This window comes from Festucalex cinctus, chromosome 1 (assembly GCF_051991245.1).
Source record: "Festucalex cinctus isolate MCC-2025b chromosome 1, RoL_Fcin_1.0, whole genome shotgun sequence".
Classification (NCBI taxonomy): Eukaryota; Metazoa; Chordata; class Actinopteri; order Syngnathiformes; family Syngnathidae; genus Festucalex; species Festucalex cinctus.
This window is the reverse complement of record NC_135411.1, coordinates 3,042,962-3,067,965: the sequence shown is the minus strand read 5'-3', so window position 1 is coordinate 3,067,965 and position 25,004 is coordinate 3,042,962. Positions and strand designations below refer to the sequence as shown.

General features: G+C 42.1%; 2 protein-coding genes across 4 annotated transcripts; one reads left to right on the top strand and one right to left on the bottom strand.

Annotated features, from left to right (window-relative positions):
• Positions 1–1,188: 1,188 nt before the first annotated feature.
• Positions 1,189–24,943, top strand: LOC144006910 (uncharacterized). Its single transcript, XM_077506027.1, has 2 exons — positions 1,189–1,632; positions 18,367–24,943. Exons 1-2 carry the CDS (start codon positions 1,509–1,511, stop codon positions 20,613–20,615), a joined length of 2,373 nt encoding a protein of 790 aa, XP_077362153.1. The 5' UTR covers positions 1,189–1,508; the 3' UTR covers positions 20,616–24,943.
• On the bottom strand, positions 2,219–7,243 carry LOC144007637 (uncharacterized). Of its 3 annotated transcripts, none has more exons than XR_013280285.1 (4): positions 6,590–7,243; positions 6,111–6,262; positions 5,778–5,927; positions 2,219–3,049 (listed from the first exon to the last, which is right to left on the bottom strand). XR_013280285.1 is itself a non-coding variant. In XM_077507449.1 (3 exons), exons 1-3 carry the CDS (start codon positions 6,810–6,812, stop codon positions 5,913–5,915), a joined length of 390 nt encoding a protein of 129 aa, XP_077363575.1. In that variant the 5' UTR covers positions 6,813–7,243; the 3' UTR covers positions 5,575–5,912. The 3 variants fall into 3 exon arrangements, 1 of the variants encoding a protein (XP_077363575.1); XR_013280286.1 differs by having other exon boundaries at positions 5,829–5,927; XM_077507449.1 differs by lacking the exon at positions 2,219–3,049 and having other exon boundaries at positions 5,575–5,927.
• Positions 24,944–25,004: the final 61 nt, after the last annotated feature.

The window sequence follows — 25,004 nt, the reverse complement described above, 5'->3', positions numbered from 1 at the left end:
ACGACGGACCATTTAGGGTCCTGCAGCGTGGTACCAAGACTATGGTCGTGGATGTTGGGGGCCGTTCCGAAACTGTTTCTGTTGACAGGCTTAAGCCGGCTCATGTGGACCTGGCCGGACCCTTGGACTTGCCCCGCGCCCCCCGCCGCGGCCGCCCCCCGAGGCTGCACCTGGGAGACCGTGCGGGGTCCCTTCCAGTGGTTCCTGAATCCCCGCCAGTTGGTGCGCGGGACTGTTCTGATGTTCCTGCTGGGCCCCTCCCGCCCGCGCTTCCTGGGTACGTTACCCGCAGGGGTCGGGCAGTTTTGCCGCCCCGTCATCCGGAGTTTGATTATGGGTGAATTCTGGGGGGGTTTGTGTGGTGATGAGAACATAATTCACCCACGGGACGTTGGGATGAAGAAGGAGTTGGATGGGATGAAAGGATAAAAGGATGAAAGGATAAAAGAACAAATGTTGGTAGGTCTGTGAGCCTCGCGCAGAGTTGTTGTTGTTGTTGTTGATGATGTCAATAAAACGCCAGTCTTTGGCTCTGGACTTCAGCACTCCGCCTCCGACTCCCGTCACTACTCGCTACACCATAACATTTTACGAATATGGTTCTGTTTTTGAAGGAATGTACACAATTTTTTAAGTTTGTCTTAATGGTATTGGTGCTGAATTATGTAATGTTTTAAGCAAATTCGTTTGCCTACCCATGCATTGATTATTTTTGTTTTGTTTTGTTTTGGGTAACGGAAACGAGAACTTCCCCCCCTCAGAAGTCAGTTGCTGTGTGCGCGTTTGTCTTCTCATGCAGGGAGGACCCAAAGCTGAAGAGGGCCACAAGAAGACTGCTGACATTGGCCCTCATCGAGCCGCCAGGCTTTTTGTCAACGCGAAGGAATGAATGAAAATAAAAACCAAAAGTGGGATGAAAACAAAAAATGTGACTGTGGTAAGTATGTGTATTTATTTACTTTCCATGCCTTCCATGCTACTCGTATATACAGGAAGTAAACATGTTTCTTCTTATTCGTCCAAATGTAGTTCGAAATTTGATTTTTTTTTTTATAATCTAAATGAATCAAGAATTAAGCGTATGTTTTTAGTTGGGGTTTTTTTCAAAGTACAATATTAACATTTCCGTGACATGAGATATGTCCAACTGTGATTGCCGTAGATTTCACGTGGTAGCAGAAGAGCGACTCCATTCCAGGCAAGACGCGTTTACGCTCGGCTTCACTATAAAAATAATTCAACACGAATTCGTACGGAACGAACTTACACATCGACACTTTGCCCCGTCACTACTTTATTGAAGTCAAACATAATTGCTCCGTTTCGTGTCTGTTTCAATCGTATCTCTCGGCCCTCTTTATTTTGTCTTGTATTAGCTTAGCTTGGCTTAGCTTAGCTTAGTTTAGCTTAGCTTGCTCGGCGCCAAAAAACGAGACGCGTTTGCTATCGACAAATTTGCTCAGCAGACGTCAATCGTGAGCGTAAAGTGTCGTGAATATCGTGTGAAGATGTTCACAATGGCGAAAGTCAAGTACGAAGAGGAGCTTTGTGGAGCACAGGAGGACAACGAGCGACAACGTCAACTGCTGGACGCCGTTTACAAGCAGCCTCGAGTTGTGTTGAACAGAGCAGGTTTGTCACTTGTTTCATCGACACTTTTCAACCATATGTACGTTTTTATTTCTGTAATGACTCTTCACCGGGCCACTTTGTTACGATACACAGTTTTTTTTTTCTTCAGTCGGTTTGGTACATTTCTCAGTCGATGAGAATTGGATTTAGCAGAGCTACAACTGAGGTAAAGTTAGCCGCCTTTTCTTTTTACGCGGTCAAGTCAGCCGCACTTCATTTTTTCTGTTCGCCCTTTTCTAGGATTTACGGTAGTGTGCTCGAAGAGACGCTTCGGCCTTGGGGTGAACCCCACAAAAGTGCCTCGAAAATGAGTTTCGCTCCACTGTCTGGGCACGACTTGTTCAATGCATTTTTTGATAGATAATACCCTTCTGAACTTTGGGTTAAAAGTTCACCCAATGTTTTCCTGCCCCAGTTTTGTCACAAGCCAGAAATGCATATATAGGTAAATAACAAAAAACGAAAATCTTGTGCTGCAGTTTTTGGCCATAAAACGTCTTTCATTAAATTTGGCAACATAAAATCATTCCCAGATGTTATAAATACATATACCAACATCAGAAACAAGTATTGGTGGTTTGGTGTACTCATGTGAATTTAGATAATTAAATATATCAAATTTGTGCCAAAAAAAAAGCTTCAACTAGAAGTGACACCAGCACACGAATGTTACATTTAGCTATGTTTATGTTTCATATATAAAAACAATTCACAACCTACTATGTAATGAAAGGTGCACAAGAAGCAACATACATCGGCCAAAAATGGCTGAAAATACTACCATGCACCACAAACTTGGAACAAGGCAAAATGGACTAGATGAAAATAGATACATTCAGAGCCCAGATTATTGTAACATATAGAATATTTTTTAAAGTATCAGATTATGTCACAGCATGTCATTTATACCCCCCACCCCTGCCCCACACACAAAAAATATTAATAAAAAAAGAATCAAATAAAAATCAAATGTACATTCACAATAAAACCATGGAACTTCATTGGAACGGCTCTTTTTTTTTTTTGGCAGACCAATTTAACAAAGGTCTGTGTTGTGGAAAAATTTAATACAGATTTTTATTTTTTTTTGCTAGAAAAGTGTTCCAATGGAGAGTTAACATCTTGATAATGAAACAAACAAAATGGCAGATTTTACAGCCCTGCACTGTAAAGTGTCCTCGTATGCCATGTGATTTTCCAACCTGATGTTGTACCAGATGTGTTAGTGTCACTTTCTTGGCTTACGTCAGTAGACTCAGTAGTTGATGTATCTGATGACTGAGGTACCCTGTCTAAAAGTTTGTCAGTTGTTGATAATGTGCCTCCAAAAAACATTTCAGAGGTGTTGCGCTGGAAAGGGGTGTGAAAAACCAGCTGGGGGAAATCACGCCTCAATCTTCGTTTCAGTATATCCTGCCTGAAATAGAAAATTAAAGGGAAAGATGAGCACAAGATACACATATTCACATCACACTAGGCCTGCTCTATTATGGAAAACATAATCATCACGATTATTTTGGTAATAATTGAAATCAAGATTATTTAAAACAATTATATTTTATTCAAGAAGATGTTTAAACATTTGAAAATAAGACAAATACAATCATATGAAACACTATAATTATGTAAGTTGCTTTTGGACCCAACAAAATGTATAATATATTATTATTATTATGTTAGCAAAAATTTTAACTTGGGGTGCAGCGTGTGCAGTAAGCTAGTTTTGACACGGGTGTATGGTAAAAGAACTCGTGTGGGCGTGCCACAAAAACAACTCAAAATTAGTATTATTAATACTGCAGCTATCGAATATTTTGGTATCCGGATATCCTACTGAAAATTCGAGTGAATAATCGTATATTTGGATAGAAATAAAAATATACCTATAGGCCTATATTAGAGATAGACCGATATGCTTTTTTCAGGGCCGATACCGATTCCGATTATCGGTAGTCAAGGAGGCAGATAACCGATATTTGAAGCCGATATTCATTTGCAGTAAAAGTTAAAATGTTGGCACCAAATTTTTGAATAATGCAAACCCTAACCGTTCTTTACAATGGATTCTGACACTACACTTTTCATTTTACATCCTTCTATCTGCAATAAGACGTTGGTGGCGGGGGGAGTTAAATGTGGGGGCCAATGTGACATTACCTTTTATAGCATTTGGGATACTTGTAGTTTTATTCTATAAATGTTATATTTTTATATTTTGAAGTAATAGGAGGAACCCTGTCATTCAAAATGTGCATCAGCTGTGGCATTATTACTACAGCAAAAAAAAAATAAAAAAATTCCATGAGAAAAACTATTCATCCCTGAACACCATACAGTTCTTGTAGACCTTATTATAATTATTGTTATTGTTACCATATAGACAGTTTTGATAAGCTGAGGATCTTAAATCGAGAACAGCAATATCATGCTACTCCTCTCTACAAGAGAACTGTCAAAAGACACTTCATCATGTAGTTTACTGCCACTTAGGATGCCCCAATCAACGCAGAAAAAGGTAGAGTAAAATAACTTGGTTATAATAATAGTAAGAATAACTTGGTTAAACAGACATTGTTGCGGTGGACCGCTGCCACTTTCTGCTGTTTAATGTTTTACACTTATAGACACGTGTGTGTATATGGGCACACTATTCTCTCACTACTGTACTGTACTGTATCACTTAATGGCACAGATGTACTTGTCTAAATAATAACTAGGCTGCAACATTGCTAATTCACATTAACAAGCACTATCTTAGCTGTCCACATGAATAGTTACTAACACACGAGAAAGTTATACAACACACCAAACATGAGCTCATTATTCAAAGTATGATGCACGTAACGAAATTACATCACTGAACATTAATTGCAGCCGACTACGGCCGTAGATGTTACATATTAGTGGCATCGATTGAGAGGATAATGTCCCAAATGACGGCAGACATGACGTGAAAAGAGAGACAAAACGAGCAAATAAGCACACTATACTTTAGTGCACTTCTCTACTAATGCCAAACATACGGAAGAGAACACGTTCGTGTAGTTAAACGGTGTTTGAGACACTTAATTACTAGTTACGGAGCGGACTTTAACGAGGTGCACAACGAGCTGTCAATCAAATCGACGTCGAAGCTTAAGGCACACAATGGCAAACCAGTGCGACAAATAAACACAATATAAAGTAACTAAACGCTATTTAGTGTCACTGTGGCATCTCACTGCATAATAACCGCTATGCAACAAGTCGTGGACTTGACCCAGAATGCAATGTGTGCGTCACGAGAGGTAAATATAATGACATTACTCTACTCTTAACATGGAACTAGACAATATAATAATGACAACTGTTAATATTTGGAACCTTTCTAACAAACATTATTGACTTAATTAAGTGAAAATGTGTGTGATTCCCTCCCCGAGTAGTTCAAGTAGCGAATTAGCCACTGGGTGTTAGCCTACATGCTAAGCTGAACACACCACTGTTAGCTAGCGGGGATTCAATGCAAGGCAATGCAGCTCCATTCATATAGTGCATTTAATACACCACATAATTCAATATGTTTAGCTTATCATGGTGAAACGATCGGCGGAGTCTCTTCTCTTTTAACTTACCTTCGAAGCATGTGTGTCTCGCGTTGTGTCCGTGGGCGCGTGTGTGACCGGCTACTGTGATACACGGCATACACTACTGATTGGTTCTGGCTTTTGCACGGCTAACCAATCAAATGCTGCTATGGGCGTTACATTGCTGGAGTTGGACTCCATAACAGACAGAGACGCTCTGGGCTGCATTCGAAGCGAAAAGACGGAGTTTTAAATGGATCGCTCATATCGGCCGTCAGATTAATAAAACAGACAGATACCGATATGTACCAATATGTCAAATATCGGCCCCGATTATCGGCCCGACCGATTATCGGTCTATCTCTAGTATATACTTTCTTGGCCAAAGAACAATTAAAAATACAGAAGACAAAAAAACGAATTTGCATGTAATAATTAACAACCAAATGGTTTTCATTTTTAGATAATCAATTTTATTTATTTCAGCAAACTATTTTTCTCTGAAACAGTGAGATTTTCGACAAATCTCTCCCCATAGATTTCAGTCAATGTTTTTCAGTGTGAAGATTTATAAGTTACCTGTAGTCTGAAATATCAAGATCCTCGTGTTTTTTAACAGTGTTCACAAACCCTCTTAGCTTGTCCGTTCTCATCACATCTTTGTCAACTATAATCCTTTGACGGATTACTTGTTCACAAAAGAGTTTGTAGCTCTCAGCATAGGGTGGTCTGAAACACACACACACACACACACACTCACTTAACATGTGCAAAGACTGAATCATGCTTTCTAATTAATGCTGTCTCTAAAGGTAAACAGAATACGAGTGACACATTGTTGACCAATGCTTTACTTTTGAAATGTGTAATTTTAGCAAAGTGACAATGAAGTAGTGCAATTTAACAACTCACATTTGTTCGTCCCTGGTTTCTGTTGCTGTTGACTTTAAGAACCTTGTGTAATCTCTGAAACAAGACTGCACATCCTTTGTGACAGTCTTTGTCTTGAATATGCAGAAGAATGGAACAGTCTTGCTTCATCTCAGCTGCCTGCAGCAACCCATCTTTAGACAAAAAAGAATGACATTGTAAGTGTTATTGTCACATCACCTCTTGTTACAGTATATGCACATCACATATTTACAAGTAAAGTGTTTGTTGAGGTTGGTGAGAGAGAGTTTGGGGGAAAGGGAGGGTGTAGCTGTGACTCTCTATGATTCTCTGATGGGCATAGCTAACCCGAGTTTGGTAACCACTGTTGGATTCACTCGATAAATCATTCAGCAGCTCGTAGCCTTAAATCTTAACCAAGCAACAAACTATTTTCAACCCTATACTAAATATCGGTCACATTAATAACAGAAATGAGCACTCCTGTGTGTAGAACATACCTGCCGACAATGTTTCTGCTTTGGCGAGATGATCCCTCTTCCGTGTGCCTTCCGATCCCAGACGAGTATACTTTGAAATTTCTTTTACAAATGATGCAGATGGCTGGAAGGACGGGGTCAGCTGAAGCAAACCTGAACGGAAACAAAGTTTTTTGCCCCACTTTCTTTTTAACTTTTTTTTCTCCTTTCGCTCTTCTTCGCTCTCCGACGTTGTGGTCGCCATTTTTGATATGCGGTTGCTATGGTGAGGAGAAAGCAGCAGCTACGTGATTGGCTCATGTGACCTAAATCACACCACTACCGACCTAATGGCGCTACGCCCACACCAGAGATCACTGCGCCTCAAATAGTGCCGGGGTTTCACCATCGAAAACAAAAAAATCGGCAGGTTTTCATAGGGTGAACTCCACGGATTCTTACTTACTAATAATAAATGTATTTTATGAAGTAAAGATTATTTAGTGCCCCTGGTAGTGAAGCGGAACTGAACGAAAACGTGTGTGACCTGACGGCCGAGCTGGCACGGAGAATGTTACCGAGAACAACATTGGGTTTTCAAAATAAAAGATCAGTTTTCAAAAATAAAATTGAATTCAAACGCAGTTTAAAGTATGCGTGATTTTATTATTATTATTATTATTATTATTATTATTATTATTATTATTATTATTACCCGTTTAAAAGATGTTTCACAATAACAGTACCAATTCAAATTTCACTGGGAATGCACTCTTGTGGGGTGATATTGAGCAATAACATTGATATGTACAATATTAAGTTAACGGTAATTTAAAATGAAGGAAAGGTTAAAATTGAGAAAAAAAATAGGTGTGTGTCATCGAGCAGACATGCCACTTTGAGGCAGAACTAATTTGGGGTCAATAGGTCATATGACCTAGAAGCTATTAAGCAGAAAATAAGTGGAAGTCTAAAATAAAAAAATAAAATAAAATAAAAGGTGTGCATCATCTATCAGACATGCCACTATTATGCAGCATTGGTTTGGGGTCAATAGGTCACATGGCCTGGAAGCTATTGAGCTAAGATGCTAAAATTTACAGATAAAGAAAAAAAATTGTTAAAAATAAGTGGAGGTCTAAAATGAAAAGATAAAAGGTGTGCATCATCATTCAGACATGGCACTATGATGCAGCTTTGGTTTGGGGTCAATAGGTCACATGGCCTGGAAGCTATTGAGCTAAGATGCTAAAATTTACAGATAAAGAAAATTTTTTTTTAAAAATAAGCAGAGGTCTAAAATGAAAAGATAAAAGGTGCGCATCATCTATCAGACATGGCACTATGATGCAGCATTGGTTTGGGTTTGGGGTCAATAGGTCACATGGCCTGGAAGCTATTGAGCTAAGAAGCTGAAATTTACAGATAATGAGAAAAAAGATTTGTTAAAAATAAGCAGAGGTCTTTTTTTTTTTTTTTTTTTCTTTTTTTTTTTTTTTAAGGCTGTATGCAAATGAATATGTACAATTTTCTCTATGTACAATTTTTTCTTTTCTCTCTGTCATATTGATCAAAATGTATGCTGTGTTGACCCTAGTCTCACACCTTGACTCCGCAACATTTTTGCATTTTTCCGGGGTCTTTTTTCCGGGATCTCGTTCTTTCGGTCACGACCCACAGCTCGTGACCATAGGTGAGGGTCGGAACGTAGATCGACCGGTAAATCAAGAGCTTTGCCTTTTGGCTCAGCTCTTTCTTTACCACGACGAACCGATACAGAGTCCGCATCACTGCAGATGCTGCACCGATCCGCCTGTCGATCTCCGGCTCCATCTTACCCTCACTCGTGAACAAGACCCCAAGATACTTGAACTCCTCCACTTGGGGCAAGATCTCATCCCCGACCCGAAGACGACACTCCACCCTTTTCCGACTGAGGACCATGGTCTGCGAACCGCTCCAGTGAGAGTTGGAGATCCCGGCTTGATGAAGCCAACAGCACCACATCATCTGCAAAGAGCAGAGATGCAATGCTGAGGCCACCAAACCGGAACCCCTCAACGCCTCGGCTGCGCCTAGAAATTCCGTCCATAAAAGTTATGAACAGAATCGGTGACAAAGGGCAACCTTGGCGGAGTCCAACCCTCACCGGAAACGAATACGACTTACTGCCGGCAATGCGGACCAAACTCTGGCAACGGTCGTACAGGGACCGAACAGCCCGTATCAAGGGGCCCAGCACCCCGTACTCCCGAAGCACCCCCCACAGAACTCCCTGAGGGACACGGTCGAACGCCTTCTCCAAATCCACAAAACACATGTGGATTGGTTGAGCGAACTCCCACGCACCCTCGAAGATCCTGCGGAGGGTGTAGAGCTGGTCCACTGTTCCACGGCCAGGACGAAAACCACACTGCTCCTCCTGAATCCGAGATTCGACCTCCCGACGGACCCTCCTCTCCAGCACCCCTGAATAGACCTTACCAGGGAGGCTGAGGAGTGTGATCCCTCTGTAGTTGGAACACACCCTCCGGTCCCCCTTCTTAAAAAGGGGGACCACCACCCCGGTCTGCCAATCCAGAGGCACTGTCCCCGATGTCCACGCGATGTTGTAGAGGCGTGTCAACCACGACAGCCCCACAACATCCAGAGTCTTTAGGAACTCCGGGCGGATCTCATCCACCCCTGGGGCTCTGCCACCGAGGAGCTTTCCAACCACCTCAGTGACTTCGACCCCAGAGATAGGAGAGCCCACCCCAGAGTCCCCAGACTCTGCTTCCTCAAAAGGAGACGTGTTGGTGGAATTGAGGAGGTCTTCGAAGTATTCCCCCCACCGCTTCACGACGTCCCGAGTCGAGGTCAGCAGCACCCCATCGTCACTATACACAGTGTTAATGGTGCACTGCTTTCCTCTCCTGAGTCGCCGGATGGTGGACCAGAATTTCCTCGAAGCCGTCCGAAAGTCGTTTTCCATGGCCTCACCAAACTCCTCCCATGTCCGAGTTTTTGCCTCAGCAACTGCCGAAGCCGCGTTCCGCTTGGCCATCCGGTACCTGTCAGCTGCCTCCGGAGTCCCACAGGCCAAAAAGGCCCGATAGGACTCCTTCTTCAGCTTGACGGCATCCCTTACCGCTGGAGTCCACCAGCGGGTTCGAGGATTGCCGCCCCGACAGGCACCGACCACCTTACGGCCACAGCTCCGATCGGCCGCCTCAACAATGGAGGCGCGGAACATGGCCCATTCGGACTCAATGTCCCCCGCCTCCCCCGAAACAAGGGAGAAGCTCTGCCGGAGGTGGGCATTGAAACGCTTTCTGACAGGGGATTCCGCCAGACGTTCCCAGTAAACCCTCACAATACGTTTGGGTCTGCCAGGTCGGACTGGCATCTTCCCCCACCATCGGAGCCAACACACCACCAGGTGGTGATCAGTTGACAGCTCCGCCCCTCTCTTCACCCGAGTGTCCAAAACATGCGGCCGCAAATCCGATGACATGACTACAAAGTCGATCATCGAACTGCGGCCTAGGGTGTCCTGGTGCCAAGTGCACATATGGACACCCTTATGTTTGAACATGGTGTTCGTTATGGACAAACCGTGATGAGCACAGAAGTCCAATAACAGAACGCCACTCGGGTTCCGATCAGGGGGGCCGTTCCTCCCAATCACGCCCTTCCAGGTCTCACTGTCATTGCCCACGTGAGTGTTGAAGTCCCCCAGCAGGACGAGGGAGTCCCCAGGGGGAGCGCTCTCCAGCACACCCTCCAAGGACTCCAAAAAGGGTGGGTACTCTGAACTGCTGTTTGGTGCATATGCACAAACAACAGTCAGGACCCGTCCCCCCACCCGAAGGCGGAGGGATGCTACCCTCTCGTCTACCGGGGTGAACCCCAACGTACAGGCGCCGAGCCGGGGGGCAATAAGTATGCCCACACCTGCTCTGCGCCTCTCACCGTGGGCGACTCCAGAGTGGAAGAGAGTCCAACCCCTCTCGAGAGGACTGGTATCAGAACCCAAGCCGTGTGTGGAGGCGAGTCCGACTATGTCTAGTCGGAACTTCTCGGCCTCACACACCAGCTCGGGCTCCTTCCCTGCCAGAGAGGTGACATTCCATGTCCCGAGAGCCAGCTTTTGTAGCCGGGGATCGGTCCGCCAAAGTCTCCGCCTTTGGCTGCCACCCAGCCTGCTCTGTACCCGACCCCTTTGGCCCCTCCCACCGGTGGTGAGCCCGTGGGAAGGGGGACCCACGTTTCCTCTTCGGGCTGTGCCCGGCCGGGCCGCATGGGTGCAGGCCCGGCCACCAGGCGCTCGCCAGCGAGCCCCACCTCCAGGCCTGGCTCCAGAGGGGGGCCCCGGTGACCCGCGTCCGGGCAAGGGAAACGTGCCTCCATTAATCTCATTCATCATAAGGGTCTTCTGAGCCGTGCTTAGTCTGGCCCCTCACCTAGGACCTGTTTGCCATGGGTGACCCTGCCAGGGGCATAAACCCCCAGACAACATAGTTCCGAGGATCATTGGGACACGCAAACCCCTCCACCATGTTAAGGTGCCGGCTCACGGAGGGGCAAATCCGAGACCATGGACCTCAATCGGAAAAGGGTGGCGTGTCCTCTCCGGGTCGGGGATGAGATCCTGCCCCAAGTGGAGGAGTTCAAGTATCTTTGGGCCTTGTTTACGAGTGAGGGTAGGATGGAACGGGAGATCGACAGGTGGATCGGTGCAGTGTCTGAGGGTGATGCGGACTCTGTATTGGTCCGTCGTGGTGACGAAAGAGCTGAGCCAAAAGGAGAAGCTCTCGATTTACCAGTCGACCTACGTTCCGACCCTCACTTATGGTCTCGAGCTGTGGGCCGTGACCAGTGGCGTTCCTAAGCAACTTGGCACCCGAGGCAAGATTTCTGGTGGTGCCCCCCCTCCCAGAGCGTGCACAACTTATTAGACCAACCACAAACACGACCCCCACTCAAATTATTAGACCAACCACAAAATATTTACATTTAGAGCATTTCCCACAGTTATACTTAATGGTAGAACCGTACGTCACAGTGGTATTTTCGCTGTAGAGGAAGAAAATAACGTGGAAAAAATGCTGCTGAAAAGTCAACTTACTGTAGGTTTGGCAACACAAGATGGCCACCGCCAGCTTCACTTTTCGCTACAGCATGAGCCGCCCAGTTAATTTATGACGTCCGTGCTGTATCAGCCTGCACATCCACCTGAGAATCTGACCGTGATCAGTTTTTTTTTTTTTTTTTTTTTTTTTTTTTTTTGAAGGTTTGAGCTAGGACAGCATACAATCATTTTCATTTCATTTTCTTAACTAAAGAGCCAGACCTGTCACCAGAAAGAAAGTGCAGGGGGGCATTACCTTTTTTGGGGGAGCACACTTCATCAACCTAAATCTAATGTTGTTCAGGTTGAACAGTGGCATTGTGACAACTGCAAAAGTGCTCAAAAATATTTTCTATCACTTAAAAGCGGCGGAATGACTGTGAACCAGCCCCTTCTATCTGAGATTAGCTAGCAGTTGCCTTCATTTGCTTTTTGGATTTAGGGCTGTACGATATAGATAAAATTTCGGATCATTTTTGCCAGACATCTTTATTCTTTGGTCTTTGACTCAGTATGAAACTTCGCATCATTTCAGTGTTTTATGGTGCCTTCTGTATTTTGTGTTATTTTATTTATAGTTATATTTACTTATTCACTTCCCTACATCTTATATATTTTTTTAATGTTTTTTTTTTTTGCTTTTATACTTACCTACTTATATTTACTATGATTAATTTTATTTTGTGTTATTTTCTTTCACTTGTGTCCACTGCAAGACTGATTTCTATTCCATGCACTTTGTATGCAGCAATGGATGTTTTAAAGTGCTTTATAAAAAAGATTGAGTTGAGATATGTCGATAATATACAGAAACGACATATGGGTTCAGTGAAAAATATCAATCCATAAGGATGTGTAAAAGGCTGTTTGTTATGACTATTATTATTATTATTATTATTATAACTTAGTGACAGTCATCAACTGTGACAAACTTGGCAATAAAAAAAAAGAAAAGAGAATTCAACTTACATTGTACTGCAACTATGCTTTAGTGATAAATAATTTTATGCTCCAAAGTATTTGTTGTGTATGTGTGATTGCGTGGGTCTGTTAACCGCATACTGTGTATTGATACAATTTGTCCGTGCTGTGTGGCTTGACTAATCAAAACAAAAGTTTGCCACTCACTTGTGTACGTTGTTTAGTGGACCAGTGAACGCAGGATTCCCAACCATGTCAACTGTGTCATCCTGGATCCAGGTTTGGCGTTTGCTCACTGCTCACTGCTCAGTCATTGGGTCAGTGACGGCCAGCGAACGTGCACTACTATCGAACGAGGAAGTAGATTTGGCTAATGCGCGTCTCCGGAGCGCGCGTCACCCCCCCCAATCCCGATTACCATTGGCTAGCCGTAGATGTCAATCAAAGCCAAATTTGAAAGGATGTATGTGGTTGGCTGGCAAGCCATGCTTTACTTGAACAGAAGGCGCGCGTTTACGTGACTGATAAAAGTAAAAAAATAAAATAAATTCTCCTTTCCCTGTCGTCCTTTTGCTGATGAGCGGCCCTAGCATCTGCCTAATCTGCCTAATGGCAGGAGCGCCACTGGTCGTGACCAAAAGAACGAGATCCCGGATACAAGCGGCCGAAATGAGTTTCCTCCGCAGGGTGTCCGGGCTCTCCCTTAGAGATAGGGTGAGAAGCTCGGTCATCCGGGAGGGACTCGGAGTCAAGCCGCTGCTCCTCCGCGTTGAAAGGAGCCAGCTGAGGTGGCTCGGGCATCTGGTTCGGAGGCCTCCTGGACGCCTCCCTGGGGAGGTCTTCCGGGCATGTCCCACCGGCGGGAGGCCCCGGGGACGACCCAGGACACGCTGGAGAGACTATGTCTCCCGGCTGGCCTGGGAACGCCTTGGGATCCCGCCGGAGGAGCTGGTTGAAGTGGCTGGGGAGAGGGAGGTCTGGGTTTCCCTCCTAAAGCTGCCACCCCCGCGACCCGACCTCGGATAAGCGGAGGAAGATGGATGGATGGATGAATTTATGGTGAATTCTAGGGCTGGGTATCGATTCAAATTTCCAGGATCGATTCGATTCGCAAGGGTCCGATTCGATTCGATTAATGATTCACAACGATTTTCGATTCATTTGAGGAATTCATGCAGCACCTATTTTAGACAGTCAAAAGTACCAGTGCTGCAAATAGCAGAAACTTCTTGCTGTAATTTAATGCATTAGTAAAAATATGAATATTTACATTAAGAATTGAATCAATTGCAGTTACATTAATACGGTTTTATTTAACACGGCCTTATAAAAACAATAAATAACTAGAGCTGCGAGCAGCTATCAAGGGCCCTCGCAGCCCGGGCCACATTGGGGTATTTGCACGTTGGGGTACTTGCACGTTGGGGTACTCGCACATTGGGGTACTGGCACATTAGGAGCAAAATGTCTTTTAACATGGCATGATAAACCTTTACATGTGGATTTTTTTTTGCTAGGTGTGATGTGTGTGTCAAGCTCAATGGGTTTTGGTGATTGTTAAGATCTGCAAAAATCAGCGTCCTTTTTTATTTTTAGGGAATGAGTTGACCTGATTGGTATTTTTTGCAAAAGTATATATACCCATCATTGCTCGTACTCATTGCACGATGTTGCTTTTATTGTCCATAGAGGCTATCAAAAATAAATAAAACAAAATAAAAAAGTACATATGTTTGGATCGGTCTGATACCAGTGAACATCTTGAGTAATGGAAAAAGTAAAAGAATATTCATAAATGACTTAGTTATTACACTTACAATGAGTTCACAAATTTTGTACAAAATAACGTAAGTGGGGTTGTTTTTTTTTTTTTTTTTTTATGCCTCAAGGACTTGGTGGCGCTGTATTTATAACTGAATTTTGTCATAGAGATACCTTCACGCCTTGACTATAAATATACATGGCAAGTTTGGGATTTTTTGAAGCATGTACCGGGGAGTTATTAAGCATATCCTTCATTCACGATACTGCTTTTAACGTCCATAGAGGCAATCAAAAATAAATAAAACTAAATAAAAAAATATTTATGTTTGGATAGGTCTGATCCCAGTGAACATTTTGAGTGGTGGAAAGTAAATGAATATTCATAAATGACTTAGTTATCACACTGAGAATGAGTTTACAATTTTTGTAAAAAATACCGTAAGTGGGGTATTTTTCTTTCATGCCTCAAGGGCTAGGTGGCGCTGCATATATAACTAAATGTTGTCATAGAGATAGCTTCAGGCCTTGACTATAAACATACATGTCAAGTTTGGGATTTTTTGGAGCATGTACCGGGGAGTTATTAAGCATATCCTTTTTCAGTGCGAAACACAAAATTTGATGCTCCGCCCTCATCATATAGTATTCCGAAAAGTCAAGAGTTTTCCCACTGTCGCTGGCTCAGGTCTTGACATGGCCCAGGGCAAGTGTGAAGTCAGTCGGATGAAACGTATAGAAGAAGTGGGCAAAATTATGCCCCCTGTAAATGTGCTAAAATTGTAAAAAATGGGACATTCAAAAATTCGTAGCTCGCTTCCTGTTCATTTTAGCACATGGGTCCAAGAGACTTTTTTTGTAGGTCTTGGGCTCCCTCATACACCTAAAAATTTCCAAAGATCTTGCTTCAACGTACAAGCGGGGCTGCTTAGTTAAAAATTTCTAGGGGGCGCTATTGAGTCATTTTTGTAAAAATAGAAGCCACGATAAAATATTGCTCATTTTGCCAGGCCAGATGTGTGTGCCAAGATGTGTGGCCAGATGTGTGTGCCAAGTTTCATGTGTTTCTGTGCCAGTTTAGGCTCTCAAAATTGGCGTTGTTTTCTTGGCAAACAGCGCTTAGCCACGCCCACAGCGATTCGCGAAAACTGACAAACTTTGTGTTGTGACATCATGAAGGCCGAAACCCTCATCTGAGCAAATATGAGGTAGGTCCAGTTAACGTGGTTGGAGAAAAACATTGAAGAAAAATCTTCAGAAAGAAAATTGCCAATAGGTGGCGCTATCAGTACGATGAAATATAAGTTCGTAGATGTGTTAAGGGCTGCACTCTCATCAAATGTGTGAAATTTTGAGAAGATTGGACCATCTGGGTCAAGTTAAAGCAGCTTTTATTCTCACGAAAAATTATCAGATTTTGGGGGACTGTATAGGCCACGCCCTTTGGCGAAAATGTACAATATTCGGTGTGGGCCATGATCAACATCTTAAGGCTTTTCTGTAGGGATAGACCGATTATCGGCCGGGCCGATTATCGGTGCCGATATTTGGCATTTTGACAAATATCGGCATCGGCCATTTTTTGAATCTGAAGGCCGATCAAGCTGGTATCTCACTGAGCAGTGAATACTTGTGAATGTAACGAATTTGTGGTTTTCATCAGGAATTTTAAGATATTCAGTCAGTTTTTATTTATCGTAAACACATTTGGAACATATTCAGACAATTTCTCACTGCGAAGATCTTTTGTAACGTTTTACGAACCCGAATAAAACCCCCAAATTAGCTATATTAGCATGCATTTGTCACTCCGTGAGATATGGGGAACTTTTCATTTATGGGTCTATTTAAATTTCCACTTTATTGGAGGGGAAAAAAAAAAACTGAACTCCTTACACTTTTTATTTAAAAAAATTAAATCAAGAAATTATGTTGAAAATTTAGAAAACTTGGGAAGCTATTTACTTGCTTTTTAATTATTATTATTATTATTATTATTATTATTATTAGTATTTTTATTATTATTATCATTATTTTAATTTAGCTTAACCCATGCTAATGACCCTGGAAGCGCTGCAATTTTTGTAAACAAATTGTCAATATTGTTTTTATATATATATTTGTTCTATTATATTGCAAATTGAATATCGGCTTGAAATATCGGTTATCGGTCTCCTTGTTTACGAATAATCTGTCTCGGTATCGGCCTTGAAAAAACCATATCGGTCTATCACTACTTTTCTGACCAATTTTCAACTGGATCCCTTCAACGAGCTCAGCACAGTAGCTAAAAACGTAAAGTATGACATTTATTGTAACCACTAGGTGGCGCTATATTCATAACTGAATTTTATCATATAGATGTTTTCAGGCCGTGACTATTACGTTGCCTGAGAACTTTGAGATTTTTTGGAGCTTGAACATGGGAGTTATTAAGCATTTGCTCTTTTTGGACAAATGAAATTTTAAAGGCAATATTTGATGCCCCGCCCCCGTCATATAGTATTTCAAAGAGGCAAGACTTTTTGCCCAGTTGTTCTCTCAGGTCTTGAGATGATAAATGCTAAGATTGAAGTCAATTGGATGAAAAATGTTTGCAAAGGGGGAAAAAGCATGACCACAGTGAATGTGCCAAAATCGGCCAAAATTGGACATAAAAAAATTCATAGCTCACTTCCTGTACATTTTAGCTACATGGTCCCAATAGACTTTTTTTTTTTTTTTTTTTTTTTTGTGCGTCTCGGGGTGCTACACGTGCCTGCCAACTTTCGTAGCTCGAGGTCAAACGTGCCGGGCTTGTTTTTTTTTTCTTACGCTAGGGGGCGCTATAGAGTCGCATAGTTATTACAATGGCAGAATATCAAATTTTTCGCCGGGCCTGAAGAGTGTGCAAAGTTTGGTGAGTTTTCGTAAATATTTAGGTCCTCAAAAATGAGATTGTTTGCGGAGAATAAAGAATAATAATAATAATAATAATCCGATCGAAAAACAATAGGGACCTCGCAGCGGTAGCTGCTCGGGCCCTAATAATTGAAATCAATTACAACCACAGTACAGGCTATGTAAAAAAAAAAAAGTGACAAAAAACACTGACACTCATTCACATTGTTTTTTTGTGCAAATGTTCCAATGGTGGTTGAGGGGATGGGGTGGGTGGGGAGATGATCGATACTGGCTTCCTCCGTGTAAGTGACACGGGCTCGGAAGCAGTGTTTGTATGTGTTGAATGTGTTGTGTGTGTGGCTGTGTGTGTGTGGGTGTGTGGGGGTGGGTGTGTGTGTGTGTGGGTGGGTGTTGGGGGCGGGGTCGATATATCTATACATGGCTTTATGTATCGATATTGGGATATGAAAAGGCGTATCTATACGATATCGATGTATCAATATTTTGAACCCAGCCCTAGTTAATTCAATTGAAATATAAAGGGTGTATGAAAACAAATTCCTTGTAGTAGTTATTGATGATAAATTATTTTGGAAGCCACACATAGAAAATGTTAAAAGGAAAATGTCAAAAATCAGAGGGATACTCTATAAAACTAAGGATGTCCTGAACATGAACTCATTATATACATTATACAGTTCATTATTATTACAATATCTGACCTATTGTGTGGAAATCTGGGCAAATGCAAATAAAACAAACACCAACTCTGTATTCAAATTGCAAAAGAGAGCTATAAGAATTATTAATTAATCAAAATATACAGAATCAACACATCCATTATTTATTAAATTAAATACAATGAAATTTTATGACTTGGTTGAGTTTAAATTAGCACCAAATTAGACAGTCCTTATGATATAAGGGGTGCACATGTCTATAAAAACCAAAAATAAAACAAAAAAAACAAGAACAAATATTAAGCAAAGGTGTGTATCTGTTCAAGGTGTTAATTTGTGGAATCATTTGGGAATTGCCCTGAAAGGATGTGACTCACTTGTTGAGTTTAAACTTCAATATAAAATACATAACATCACAATAAATTAACTTTACCAAACCATGTGTATCTTGTGTCTCGCAGATGTCAGTGAAAAATATATTTTTCCTGAGCGGCAGGAGCCAGAGTTCCCTGGCGTGAAACAGGAGGAGGACTTGGAGCCTCTTCAAGTTAAAGAAGAGAAGCGGCAACAGCCTCCCAACATCAAAAAAGAGGAGCAGCTGCCACCATACATTGAAGAGGAGGAGCACTTCACAGAGTTGCCCGTGACTGGTGTCCATTTGAAGACTGAAGATGAACAATATGAACAATATGAAGAGAACAAAGGGGCGGAGTCTCCAAGCAGCAGGTCAAGACAACAAATGACAAATGATGACAGCCGGTTAGCTCTCATGTCAGATGGTGAAGACGCGTCACACGATCCTCACACTGCTGACGATGAACAGTGTGACGATGATGTGACATGTCACACTGATGGCAAACGGTGGAAATGTTCTCAGTGTGGAAAAACCTTTGGTTCCAAGTCTCAATTGAGAAGACACGTGATGGGCCACACTGGTGATAAACCTTTCGTCTGCTCAGTTTGTGGTCGAAAATTTGCTCGCAAGGAACACTTAAAAACACACACAAGAACCCACACTGGCGAGAAGCCTTTTGCTTGCTCAGTTTGTGGTCAAAATTTTGCTCAGAGGGGACACTTAAAAACACACACAAGAACCCACACTGGAGAGAAGCCTTTTGCTTGCTCGGTTTGTGGTCAAAGTTTCTCTGAGAAGGGAAGTTTAACAACGCACACGCGAATCCACACTGGAGAGAAGCCCTTTGCATGCTCAGTTTGTGGTCAAAATTTTTCTTCCAAGGGATACTTAAAAACACACACAAGAACCCACACTGGAGAGAAGCCCTTTGCTTGCTTGGTTTGTGGTCAAAATTTTTCTTCCAATCAATACTTAAAAATACACACAAGAACCCACACTGGAGAGAAGCCCTTTGCATGCTCAGTTTGTGGTCAAAATTTTTCTTCCAAGGGATACTTAAAAACACACACAAGAACCCACACTGGAGAGAAGCCCTTTGCATGCTCAGTTTGTGGTCAAAATTTTTCTTCCAAGGGATACTTAAAAACACACACAAGAACCCACACTGGAGAGAAGCCCTTTGCTTGCTCTGTTTGTGGTCAAAGTTTCTCTGAGAAGGGAAGTTTAACAACGCACACGCGAATCCACACTGGAGAGAAGCCCTTTGCTTGCTCAGTTTGTGGTCAAAATTTTGCTCACAAGGGAAACTTAAAAATCCACACAAGAACCCACACTGGAGAGAAGCCCTTTGCTTGCTCAGTTTGTGGTCAAAATTTTGCTCACAAGGGATACTTAAAAACACACACAAGAACCCACACTGGAGAGAAGCCCTTTGCTTGCTTGGTTTGTGGTCAAAATTTTTCTTCCAATCGATACTTAAAAATCCACACAAGAACCCACACTGGAGAGAAGCCCTTTGCTTGCTCAGTTTGTGGTCAAAATTTTGCTCAGAGGGTACACTTAAAAACACACACAAGAACCCACACTGGAGAGAAGCCCTTTGCTTGCTTGGTTTGTGGTCAAAATTTTTCTTCCAATCAATTCTTAAAAATACACACAAGAACCCACACTGGAGAGAAGCCCTTTGCTTGCTTGGTTTGTGGTCAAAATTTTCCTTCCAATCGATACTTAAAAATACACACAAGAACCCACACTGGAGAGAAGCCCTTTGCTTGCTCAGTTTGTGGTAAGAAATTTCCTTCTAAGGAAAAATTAAAAACACACACAAGAACCCACACTGGAGAGAAGCCTTTTGCTTGCTCAGTTTGTGGTCAAAATTTCTCTCAGAAGGGAACTTTAAAAATCCACACACGAACCCACACTGGAGAGAAGCCTTTTGGTTGCTCAGTTTGTGGTAAAAAATTTACTCTTAATGTAACGTTAAAAAGACACACAAAGACCCACACTGGAGAGAAGCCTTTTGCATGCTCAGTTTGTGGTCAAAATTTCTCTCAGAAGGGAACTTTAAAAATCCACACACGAACCCACACTGGAGAGAAGCCTTTTGCTTGCTCAGTTTGTGGTCAAAATTTTGCTCACAGGGGATACTTAAAAATACACACAAGAACCCACACTGGAGAGAAGCCCTTTGCTTGCTCGGTTTGTGGTCAAAATTTTGCTCAGAGGGTACACTTAAAAAGACACACAAAGACCCACACTGATGAGAAACCATTTTCTTGCTCAGTGTGTGGTCAAAGATTCCCAACAAAGGGCAACGCTGAGAGGCACAAGTGTGCTGGTGAGAAAAGCAGTTGATGAATGAAGCTTGATATGATCTCATTTAGGAATTGACGTTTAAAATGGTGCAGAAATTTCTACCGCTAAATGAATGATTGATCTGTGTACTTGTATTGTGTGTTGTATGTGTCTTAGCCTATTTTGAAAATGAATTAGTTTTGAAAACGTAACATCAACCTGACAAGTGGCTGCAGATTATAACTGACGGCTATAATCTGTCATGTTGACATGTAAATGTCCGTTCATATGTAGTTTGCCTTATTTACATATTAAAAGGCTGTCGGTTGAACACATTATTTTAAGTTAATTAATTATGCACAAATTAGTGTGTCAAAAAAAAACGCAACTGATCGCGAGTCAATGCCAAATTTGGCCCATTGAGGTACACAGAGTAGACTGCAGGGGGCACCACTACAGAGTAGCACGAGCACACTGACCTGTATATATGACTGGATAGCAGATAGCCCTTACACGCCCGTGCAAGCCGTTGAAGCCACAGGGCGGCCATCTTGCTCCTACCATCCCGTAGGTGGGTGGACGGTATGTCCACTTTGAGGACCCCTTTTTTTTAATCACTCAGTTCCATGGCCAGCATGATTTATGGTGATTTAAATTTGTTAAAAACAAGAGGACTTCGGACATTTTCCAACTTGCCTTAAAGGCGTATAAATGATATGTTACATGACGTTTACAGGAGGAAACTTGTATAATTCATTGTTTATGAAAGAATCACAACTGTTCAACAAATAATATTGGGTCCTTCCGTGCACACATATGACAGAAAAGATGGTTGTTTTGTTGTTTTGAAACTGCAATTGACCTTTCGCATAAGCTCCGCCCCCCTTAGTTACTGGCGCTTTCAAGCAGCAATGCCAGTTAAGTGGGGATTTTGGGAGGTTGTTGTGCTGTTAGACTAGCTCAGGGGTGTCAAAACTCAGTTTTGTTGCAGTCCTCAGGGTTTATCTCAGAGGGCTGTTATGACGGGGAAACCAAATGTTTATTCGTCTCACCGAACAAGATGGATTACTCGTTTTGAAATGAGAAGTCAAGGGTAAAAGTTTGGAAACAGAATCCTGCCAATACCTCGTAACTTCGGTTTGAATCTCCGAAAACATTTTTGAATGACTGAAAAAATGTTTCGAATCTCCAAAAATATTTTTTGAATGACTAAAAAATCACAGAAAAAGCTTTAAAAAAAAAAAATGCTTAGAAAAGACAGACATTTTTTTTTAAAGTATGATTTTACAGTGTTTCACCCACAAATTTTCAGAGGTTCAAAACGGTCACCAGCCAAGTTTCAAAAATGGCATTTTGGCATTGTTCTCCCTTGGCATTTATTTGTTTCCCGTTTTTGAAACCTGTAAACTCTGAACGTTCTCAAAACATTGAAAAAATATTTCCAAACTTGAAAAGTGGGTTTGAATCTCCAAAAAGTATATAAAATCATTCAAAAGGACAACCTTTCTTTTTTTTTTTACAGTTTCACCCACAAACTTTCAGAGATTCAAAACGGTCACCAGCCAAGTTTCAAAAATGGCATTTTGGCATTGTTTTCCCGAGGCATTGGTTGAAAGACTGAAAATGTTTTCAATGTCGTTTTGAAACTGCAATTGACCTTTCGCATAAGCTCCGCCCCCCTTAGTTACTGTTGCTAGTCCGTCAAGCTTGGTGACTCCGACAGCACAAGCCGTGACGGGAAGACTTACACCGGCGTGTATTAGTGATTTCTTTTGGAGCAATACCAGTGCAATATCCTCCAGATCGAAGCAAAAAGGTTTACAATATGCAGTGGAGGGTTATAGTCATAATATTAGCCAGCGAAGGGGAAACATACAGGACGCACGCTAAATCTGAGAAAACCCCATGACCTATACTTCAGATGCAACCAGCACAGCATTATGGACCAGTCGTGCTCTTGTACTGCCGGGTAAGTTTTCTTACTTATATTAGTCTAGTATTGTTAAAATATGAGGATTACTGTTAGGTCAGCAAGTTAGCTAAACCTCGGTGTTTATAGCTAGCTAAACATTAGTGTTTTGTTTTTTTGTTTTGTTTGTTTGTCTTTGAAAGCATCAGATCAGTCATTGTTATTCTTTGTCCATCATAAAAAAAATATTTGTCACCCTAGCCATGGATGTAGTTAAAGGAAAGCACCTTTAATTTTACATGTATGGCTTGATTGGCAGTAAATAGTTAGTTTAGCTACGAAACATGCATAAGAGCTGATGAATACACCCCAATATTGATTTATTTAACTTTTTTCAACATAGAAGTACTTCCGTGTTGGAAAGCCCCCAAGTGGTGACGTAACAAGTGTGTATACTCGCTTGGCTAAAGCCTAATTTATGCCTCCACGTTTGCTCTCGCGTCGATGGCTCATGTCGATCATGTGAATTTAAGTGCTGCGTCGCTCGTGGCCGGCCGACGTGCACACGTCGCCAATCCTTGGACGCACGTCGATGGCGCGGCGTCGCTCGCTTCTGATTGGTCCGTTCGATGGCGTTTTTTCTTTTTTTCTCTCTCTCTCCCCGCCCCCCGCCCAGATAGTTTCCGTGAAGGCAACTGGCGGCGCAAATCGACTTCCCTGCTCGGAGACCGCGGCTGTGCATGTGGATATGTGCCTGGGACGAGAGGCGGAAAACAACAATAACAAAAACAAAAAAAACTGTGTTCGCTAAGCGCACGGCTGTTGTGTTGTGGCGAGTTTACGGCCGACACCGGTGCAAATTGGCAATAATTAATTGCCACGGTGATGAACTTACTCTTCCCCCCGGCTTTGTTCCGTGTTTCTGAATTAAATTGAACTTCCTGAAGCCGTCATAAAATGCAGAGGAATCGCCAGCCATAGCGACAGCGGGACTTGGTGTGAAACTCCAGCAGAAATAAAGAGTGGACCCGCACTGACCCGACTCTCGTTATTAATATACTTTACAAGGACAACCAAAAAAAGGATGCTGCATGGAATCTCATAGCAGAAGAAGAAGAAAAGGTTAAAAGAAGTCCACCTCTCTTTATGCTTCTCTGTTGAGCACAGACTTTCTGTATGTTTGTCGTTGTGAAATGCCACATGATCGCGCGCGCGCGGTCCCGCGAAACACGTTGGGAAGTGGGCGGCGACGGAGCTGCCGGACCGCAGCTGTGCGGAGCCGGTGTGGATTGACTAAAAAATTGACCCGTCCGGAGCACGCAGTCAAGACGCACCGCACCGCAACCGCATCCGGTGAAAACCCGGGGTTAGCCCGATAGAGTTAGCATAGTCTTACCTTAGCACAGTCCGATTTACATACTCCGTAGGCACACCGCTTCATCATTTTGGAGGTCCGGAGCTTGTTAATGGTTGTCACTCTTCTTCCGTAAAGTTTTATGGTGGTTAGCAGTCTCGTAAGCCATCAAATAAAATCAATCAGACTATGGACGTCATCGAGAGCTGAGTAAAGCTTGACGGACTATGCTTATATAGCAACGGTTGCTAAATGTGTGATTGGTCAATGCTCGTTTGGGGGGGCGGAGTTTGCGAAAGGTCAATTACGGATACAACTCACCTGACTTTTGGCAGCGATATTCAGCCGAGCAAGAAAAGAAAAAGTGTAGTCTATAGTGCATAGAATTTGCCGGCACTCGACTAGAACTTTTCCTGGCTCAAAGCTTAAAAAAAAAAAAAAAAAAGACCAGAGACTCTTGGGTGGATTTACAGATTTACAGTCTGAGGTAAAACAGCAAGGATGTTAAAAAAACAAACAAAAAAACAAAAAAAAAACCTGTGCTACTAATAATTCTGGGGTACATTATCACAATTCATTATAATCCACATTTATCCAGATTTCTCCTTACTTTGGAAGCATGTATTATTTTGGTATGTTTGAATTTGATAATGTCTATACACAGTTTCATTTGATAAATCTTATGATTATTCTAGCGAAGTTTTACATTTATAAGTCTAAATTTACACATAAGAAACCGTCCTTTATTGACTTTTTTTTTTTTTGTATCCATGAGAAATTATTTTTTGTCATTGTCTGGTTGTCTGTGTCCAAAAGCTGTAAAAACGTATAACTATTGCAAACTTATCATTATTTTTTATGATTTTGTATCAAACTATTTTCTTTTCTTTCAGTTATACTATTGGTTTTATTTGGTTTAGCTTTTGTATGTTTTAACTTCCCTGGCGTGTTCTATGTTCTAATTGTTTATAGTGTATACAATGATTGTATTATTTCCCCCCAATAGTTTGTATACTGATTGAGTGAATAGAGATTTAAAAAAAATAAAAACTAAACTGGGCTACTCGTATGTACAGGAAGTAAACGTGTTTCTTCTTATTCGTCCGAGTGCAGTTTAAAGGTCTATTTATTTTTAATATCCAAATGAATCTAGAATTAAACGTATAATTTTATGAGCTTTTTAAAA